The sequence below is a fragment of the Gastrolobium bilobum genome, unplaced genomic scaffold, assembly GCF_033153095.1.
Source record: "Gastrolobium bilobum isolate Gb01-03AN ecotype WA unplaced genomic scaffold, APGP_CSIRO_Gbil_v1 utg5733, whole genome shotgun sequence".
NCBI classification, from domain to species: Eukaryota; Viridiplantae; Streptophyta; class Magnoliopsida; order Fabales; family Fabaceae; genus Gastrolobium; species Gastrolobium bilobum.
In genome coordinates, this window is record NW_026897099.1 from 219867 (window position 1) to 228721 (window position 8855).

Consider the following 8855-nt stretch of genomic DNA (forward strand, 5'->3'; position numbering starts at 1 on the left):
ATAAAGGGTTTTCCAAAGTAAATAAAATTGGTGGCAACTCCATTGTTTTAATCTTTAAATTTTGGGTCGTTGCAGTCACACATCCCAGAATTGCTCCAAGTCAAGCACGTTTAACTATGAAATAAGATATGAGCTACCAAAAATTAGATGCATCTTGTTAGTATAGGTAGTATATATTAAATTTTTTAAGCTATCATCAACTATACAGTCTCGTACTGATCCCTTTCGTTCGAGTGTTGATTCGATCCAGTCATGTACTCCTCACGCTGAAAGCCTGCCGGTATCCGCTCCTTATCCGTGCCTCATCTCTTTTGCATCGGTAATCATTCCCTGTCCTCATCAGCGCCCAGAATATTACAGGTAACTTTCTTTTCATAAGAATGTTAGTCTCTAAAAAAAGTTATCAAAGTAACAACTAAGTTGAAAAGATGAGTGATTTAATTTTATTAAGAACATATGTACCTTGACAATAAATTACAAATTCTTTAGAATCAATATAATTAAGGTAAACACTTTGCTTATACCATTGTTCAACTTTAATTTGTCTCTAATGTGACTGATTAAATATGTATCCACTTTTTTATTTATCTTAAAGATAAACTTACTTTAGAGGACTTTTTTTCAATATCAAACATAATTATCTCTTTTCGTAACTTTTTTTTGGGTTCATTAGATTCATCTATCACTGACTCTAACTAATTTGGGATAAATGTATTTTTGATGTTAATATTGATCAGACATAATTATCACTTGTTAAAATAGTTAGAGGATGTAAGACCATATATCAGATAAAATTCAAGATGTACCAAAAATATCACTTTGGAGCGTTTGATTTAGGTTATTGAAAAATTTTCCCATGCATCTGACTTTGGTCTTTTGGGAGGATCATGTTTGGTTCAGGATATTGAACAATTTCCTTAGCTAACATATTTACGTAGCGTTTGAAAAATGTGAAGCAGATGGGATAGAAAATGTTGTTTAGAAGACCATTTCGAACATGGTATTTTGTACTTAACCGGCTAAATGGAAAGACACACTCCACTGATAAAGGGTATACAACGGTAATTCAGATTCAAAAAGTATGACAAAGGATTATTTTAGTATTTTTAACCGATTTTTCCATTAATATTTTACATTCAACCAAACATACACTCAAAAAATTTAACCCAATTTTTTCGGTAATATTTTGGCGTACTAAATAACTTTTTTGAAACTTTCCTACTAAAATTATTTTTCCATCATATTCCTACTAATTCTATTTCCCTGATAAAAAAAAAAAAATTATCCTGAACCAAACGTCCTGTTATGGATAGTTGCGGATTCAGAAATTTTTATAATAAAAGATAAAAATAAAATTTAAAAACTATAAGTGTTATTAAGATTAATAAAAAATATTAATTATTATAAAAATAAACTAATTATTAATACTAATAACTTAAATTATAAAAAAAGATTAATTTATATATAAAGTAATAAAAAATTAAAATTTAGAGAAGGGTGCAAACGCAATGCACCCCTGCTTATAAGTCAGAAGGGGATGCGTATTTCTACATCTAGTGGAAGTTGATAGAAAAAGCAAAACAAAACAAACAGCTGTGAAAGCCTCTCCCAATGCCAGCACGTTACGTATCTAAAATTCCTTCTCAGTGGTCTTTTCTCATTTCTGTTAAGAAATCACGCATGCGAGTCTCTAATCGTCTTGATACTGCCACTTCTTTACTTTTGTGGGACTTTCTGAAAAATGCACAAAACAAAAGTCATTGTGGATATAAGACAGTCCTTGAGGAAAAGTAAAACACCCTTGGAAGTGAATTATTGACCCAAACTTCATACTCAGTCAGTCAACAGAGAAACTCTCTTCAACATATACAGGTTAATAGCTAGTTCACCACTTCTGTTACTTAATAGAAAGGCTTCATGCGTTTCAAATCAATTTTTTGAGGTGCTCTAGTGGCCTATTGGCCAGCGCATTTAATATAAACATGATCACAAACCTATAAGTAAAGCTTGATTGTTGCTCTCCACTAATTTAATTAACTCTCTAAATAAGGCATGAGATTATGTGTCAAGTCAGTGCCTTATTGGCCCCCTACCCCATTCCCAAAGTTTCCAACCCAGTCACGCGCGCCTGGTTTCCTTTTTACGGCAAAATTTCCTTGATCAGGTTGAGCACATACATGATTTTTTCACTTTGTACTTGCCAACAACCGTTGGTTTCACAAATTTGCGGTCTGTCTAATCTAACAACACACGCATTTCCGCATTGAATAATTGGCAACGAGTGTCCCCAAAACTCTTCCTTTTTTTCTTTTCGTTCGTCCACTGAAGAGGACAAATTATGTACCTGTTTGAAAATTCATGCATCTATGCAGTGCATGTGGGGATGTCTAGCATCCACTAAAAACCACACTTTGCCACAACTAGCGAGTGGGACTTTAACCATTGCACCACGATTCTTAAAAAAAATTTACCTTGATGTTTTGGGGCTGAGAAAATTTGCCAACTTGTGGTGGTTCCAAACTCGTTGGCAGTTGTGGTAAGTATGATTTGACACGTGGCACATTACATGAGGCCACCAAACTCAGCCACTGATAGCGAGTTTAGTGGTAAAATCAGTTAGGGGTACTTATAAGTATAGACACATGTCATCCAATGTGGAATTTGTTGTCAATGGTAGTGGTTTTCTAGACTCACACGGTGATGACACGTGACACAAAATTTTAGTAATTTACTATAAAATTTTGGAAAGTCATAATTTTTTATTCGACTATCCGAATCAGGTGTTTTTTTTATTCATGTAACTTTTCGAGAGCTACGCGCTGGTAAATCCCTAGATTTGGTCAAAAAAATTCCCAAAAAAAGCTTCTTTGTTTCTCGTTTGACATATTTTATCTTTGTGAATGATATTATTTAAATTTTTACTTTCCAACAATAATAATTAATCCTCTGGGAATTTGTCAGCGAATAGATCTCAAAAAGTTATATGAAATTAAAAAATATATATCTGACAGACACCCAAATCAAAAGTTATGGTATTTCAAAGTTTTACAATAAAATATTTTAAAATCTCTTGACACATTAAACTCACTGTTACTTCTAGTGAGTTTTGGACTGCCTGACAACAGTTTGACTAATTTGATGACCAAAATTGCTATTAATGACAGCAAATTTGACGGCCTCATATAACATGCCAGTGACAAACCATGCTCACTGTAACTGCTTGCGAATTTGAACCTATAGCAGTTTGGCAAAAAAATTGAGCCCCATGGCTATATTATTTTAAAAAAACATAAGAGTACAGTCAGTTTCCCAGTGAGTTATTGGATCATGTTGCAACCCATAGACAACACATGTCAATAGCCCATTGCTTCTTTGGACAATTTGACTAAATGATTTTAAAATAAAATAAATTTTTTAATAAAATATAATATCCAATTACCCAACTAAAGCTGCATTGATTTGATGGACTCAAAGTAGCCGATCCAGACAAAGTGGCAGTGACTAGCACTATCCCAAGTTGGTCCAACTCTTACTCATTCACAAGCCCTTCTAACCAAGCGAAACTTTCGCGGAGACAAACTAGTGAACGCCCACTACTATAGGACTTTCACTTGCATGATGCCTAACATTCAGCTTTTTGAATGCTTGAATCATTTGTGTTAATAAAGAAAAGCAACCCCCATATTCTCTAGCTTTTAAATTGCAATGTCAATCGCGTCATGAACATGATTATATTGTGGTCATTGTAGACTGATGCGGCCAATCCCCTTTGTAATTATGTCTCTTACAATTACAATTGTTGAAACTAAAATATTTGGAATGCAACGGTTCGCAATTTACAACGGTACTTGTTGACTTGTTGTGGACTTATATCCCTAGGTCCAACATCTGTAGGAGAAAACCCAGGTTCCTTCCTCATGTTGATTCCTCTTGCTATGGCTTTTTATTTTGAACCTATAATTAGGCCCGTTATGCGCTTGGCCCATGTCCCTTTTGCAGTTTTTTTTTTTTTTAGTATTTCTACTAATAGGTTCATTTTTTAGGACTAATTCAATTTTTCCTCCCAACAGATGCGCTTATCTCAAATCTTCACTTACTAGGGCCTTGAGCTTATGCAGCTATTTTTCATATGCAAGGTCTTCACCCTCATCCAATAGACACAAGAGTGACTATCTTATCATTACATTTTATTTCTCATACATTTAATGATTCGCTCGTTGAGGCGCTTGTAGGTGTAATAGTGGAGAAAACAGATGAACCACCACCGCCAAACTTGCATTAAGGAAGCTTGAGCACAACCTCATAACTTGTCAAGGTAAACATATTGAATCACTACTTATAGGTTAAGGCCATGAAATTCTTCCAGGCACATTAAGTACTGTTTTGCTAAATAATCTCCCATAGACAATAGGACTGTTTCTTTTGGACTTTAAAAAATTAATCAAATGTATCTTACAAGGACTTAAATACCCCTTAGCCGCCTTGTTTAAAGATTGGCTAGACTTGTTTTCTAAAGAGCATCATCGGCAAAACAATAATCATTGTCCCTTGTGACATGTGAGTTTTGACACACTCAATTAGTTAATTCTGAAATACCATAATTAGTAATGTGTCATATTTTTTTAAAGAGCAGGCCGAAGCAAACAAAAGAAGAAAAAAAGAGAATTAAAAGGCCACATCATTGAAATCTCCCTTTAAAAGAAGACCACAACTTCACTAACAAGATAGAAAGGCATATTCCAACAACAACAAAAATGGATGTAGAGAAAGTCTTCCACATGACTGGAGGAGTTGGCAAAACTAGCTATGCCAAGAATTCCTCACTACAGGTTCTCTTTCTCTCTCAACCTATGATCGTTTTCTTGTCATGGCTTAGAATTGAATTCTTTCTTTCTAATCATGTTTATCTGTTTTGATTGTGACAGAAGAAGGCATCTGATAAGGTAAAGCACATAATCATACAAACAGTTGAGGATCTCTACCTTGAAACCACTCCCAAGAGCATTGGCATTGCTGATTTGGGTTGTTCCTCTGGACCCAACACTCTATCAGTCATCAAAGATATCTTCCAAGCCATCCAAGGTATAAGCCCAAAGATCAAGCACCATTCTACCGAGTTTCGTGTCTACCTTAATGATCTTCCAACAAATGACTTCAACTCAATCTTCAAGGCCTTGCCAGAGTTCCACATGTTACTTATGAGAGACAGAGAATATGGGGTTCCTCCCATTTTCATGGGAGGTTACCCCGGTTCATTTTATGGAAGACTTTTTCCAAACAGTTACCTACACTTTGTCCACTCCTCCCACAGTTTACACTGGCTTTCAAGGGTGAAGGCCCAATATATCTACTCTTTTTTTTTTCATTTATACCCTTCTCCCTTTCTAAGCATGCTCATCTTGTACCCTTACAACCCTTATCTGGGACTATATATGTAGTCATAGTTGTTGATGGTTTGTGTCATGCAGGTTCCTCCAGCTCTCTATGATGAACAGGGAAGGTCATTGAACAAGGGTTGTGTTTACATTTCTGAATTAAGCCCTGCAGTGGTGCCAGAAGCATACTTGCAACAATTCCAGCAAGACTTTTCCTTGTTCCTTCGGTCAAGGTCAGAAGAACTAGTTGTTGGGGGAAGAATGGTGCTAATTTTCTTAGGAAGAAGGGGCCCAGAACATGTTGACAGAGGCAACTCTTTCTTCTGGGAGATTCTTTCTCGTTCATTTGTTATTTTAGTCTCACAGGTACATTTCTAAAATGCATTATATTATTATTATTAGCGCACAATGACAAATTAAAGTTCTCAACAAGTACCTATAATCCCTAGTTTCAACATGGTCTTGACATGATCTTTCCACCATTACTGATTTCTATTTTTCATTATAAATCCTAAAATCTAGTCAATTAATAGAGTTGGCTTGACTTGAAATAATGTCAACAAAACGATTTTGGATGCATATTTGGTCATAATTAAGTAGTTAGATGATATACTCATATGCTCTAATTGTGTCATTATCTCTAAACTTTGGGCAACTAATAATGGAGATAGCATAGGCACTGGTGAAAAATATATGGATACACAAGTAATTGTGAATTATTTTGTCTCCTTTTTATAACTTTTTTTTATTTTTTGGCTTTAATTTGTGTTGAAGGGAGAGATAGAACAAGAGAAGGTTGATTCATATGACGTGCATTTCTATGCACCATCAAGGGAAGAAATAGAAGAGGAGTTGAGGAAAGAAGGGTCATTGAAGTTGGAGAGGTTAGAGATGGTTGAGATAGACAAGAGCGAGCAAGCCATGGAAAGCTATGGTACAAAGGTTGCAATGGCAGTTAGGGCCATTCAAGAATCAATGATCACTAACCATTTCGGAGAAAGGATTTTAAACAATTTGTTTGAGAACTATGCAAGATTGTTGGATGCAGAAATGACTGAGGAGGATATTAAGCCCATTTCTTTCATTCTGGTTCTAAAAAAAATATAAATGTAAAAAAAATTTATAATTTTAAATGTCATTGTGTTATTTTAGCTAAATAAAGTTTTTATATATATATATAATTGCTGATTTTTTTATTTCTTCTCCTAAATTTTTTCTCTTTTTCTAATTTTATATTAGAGAAAAAATTAAAAAATCATCAAATACATATTAAAATGACATATCTTATTTAGAATGACATAAAGTTATTTTTATTTAAAATTAAATATTTTTTCAATATATATAAGTTCCGAAAGGATATTTTGGTTCGTAATATCGAGACGTGTCTAAATTGCAGCCACTCACTTTCTATCCCTTTCTTCGAGGGTCTATATAAACTTTTTTTTTCCTAGGGTGGTGTAGCTAGGACTTGCGGTATAACTTAATCATATATTTGAAAATTTTAAAATATATAACAAAATATTAATGATGAAAAATTACAAAATCAATCTATTTCGGACAATATTGTATTCGTCCACTATATAATTTTGCTTTAAAATCATTAAATAATAAGATGATTGTCTATGTCATTAAATTCGTTATTTTTAATGTAAGTGGCAAAAATAATCATTTGTTCAGTATCGGTCTCTCATTTGGTTTAGTCTTCCCAAATTTTATTGAGATGCATACTCTATCCTGGGTTGATGTGGCAACATGTAACATTAACACAAACTCAATAAGTAAACGCACGAATGAATAAAAAGGTGATTCATGTATAATTTAAACTAATTTATCTACTGAAATAATTAAACACTTATTATTATTATTATGTCCCTAACTAGTTGTTAAGAACTATCAAATTAATGGGACAAAAATTATATAAGTAGAACTTAACAAAATTAATTTTTACTTTCCAAACGTTGAAAACTATTTATCTAGAATTAAGTATGCCAAACAAACAAAAAATTTCAGTACTTTTTAAATATAACTAACAAGTATTTTGTATACATTATACAAATCTTTAAATTCAAGTAAAATTTAAAAAAAATTAAGAAAGAATGTTTATAATTGTAAAAAATTGAATAGTTATAATTAATTTAGGTACGATCTTAAAAATATAATAAAAATAAAAAATATTTAAAATTATAAAGAAGATATATATAATTAATTCAAAGAATTTTGAATTTAAAATTAATCTTGTGTCTGTCACTAAAAAAATATAGATTAAAAGCTTAAATTACTATTAAAAAATGTATTATAATTTTATATATAGATTAGTTTATGATCTTTAGGTTCGATCCTAAAGTGGTATCTGGAGTGTTCACAACTGTATAAAGCAAATCAATTCGATAATGATGTAACTTTTAATCTCTTAGAACTGGACATGACCATGAGTCATGACCACCCTATGGATAAGAACATATCTTCTATATGAGGACTATCAACATAATGAATTTTGTTAAAGAAAAGGTTCCATTCACTTTCTTGGTCTTAAAGTCTGTAGCATATAATATATGCTTTGAAAGATTAATCAATTTCATGACATGCATCAATAATATCACGATATTTCCTTTTCAATGCCTATGACAAATCATAAGTGGTATCCAATAAATTTTTCATCAAATGCAAAATAAATGCAAGACCAAATGTTTATAACGTGTAAAAAGTATTAGTTTCAGGCTTTTGATTTGCATTTCAATTCCATCTTGTTATTTTAGTCTCACAAGTACATTTCTAAAATGCATTATATTATTATTATTATTTATAAAAACTAATAAGTTGAAATTCAACGCACAATGACAAATTAAAGTTCACAACAAGTACCTATAGTCCCTAGTTTCAACATGGTCCTTGACATGATCTTTCAACCATTACTGATTTCTATTTTTCATTATAAATCCTAAAATCTAGTTAATTAATAGAGTTGGCTTGACTTGAAATAGTGTCAACAAAACGATTTTGGATGCATATTTGGTCATAATTAAGTAGTTAGATGATATACTTATATGCTCTAATTGTGTCATTATCTCTAAACTTTGGGCAACTAATAATGAAGATAGCATAGGTACTAGTGAAAAATATAGATACACAAGTAATTGTGAATTATTTTGTCTCCTTTTTATAACTTTTTTTTTATTTTTTGGCTTTAATTTGTGTTGAAGGGAGAGATAGAACAAGAGAAGGTTGATTCATATGACGTGCATTTCTATGCACCATCAAGGGAAGAAATAGAAGAGGAGGTGTGGAAAGAAGGGTCATTGAAGTTGGAGAGGTTAGAGATGGTTGAGATAGACAAGAGCGAGCAAGCCATGGAAAGCTATGGTACAAAGGTTGCAATGGCAGTTAGGGCCATTCAAGAATCAATGATCACTAACCATTTCAGAGAAAGGATCTTAAACAGTTTGTTTGAGAACTATGCAAGACTGGTGGATGCAGAAATGA

General features: G+C 32.7%; 1 protein-coding gene across 1 annotated transcript; it reads left to right on the forward strand.

The window, feature by feature from the left end:
- Positions 1–4754: 4754 nt before the first annotated feature.
- On the forward strand, positions 4755–6482 carry LOC133304142 (probable methyltransferase TCM_000336). Its single transcript, XM_061504112.1, has 4 exons — positions 4755–4829; positions 4926–5330; positions 5469–5741; positions 6150–6482. Exons 1-4 carry the CDS (start codon positions 4755–4757, stop codon positions 6480–6482), a joined length of 1086 nt encoding a protein of 361 aa, XP_061360096.1.
- Positions 6483–8855: the final 2373 nt, after the last annotated feature.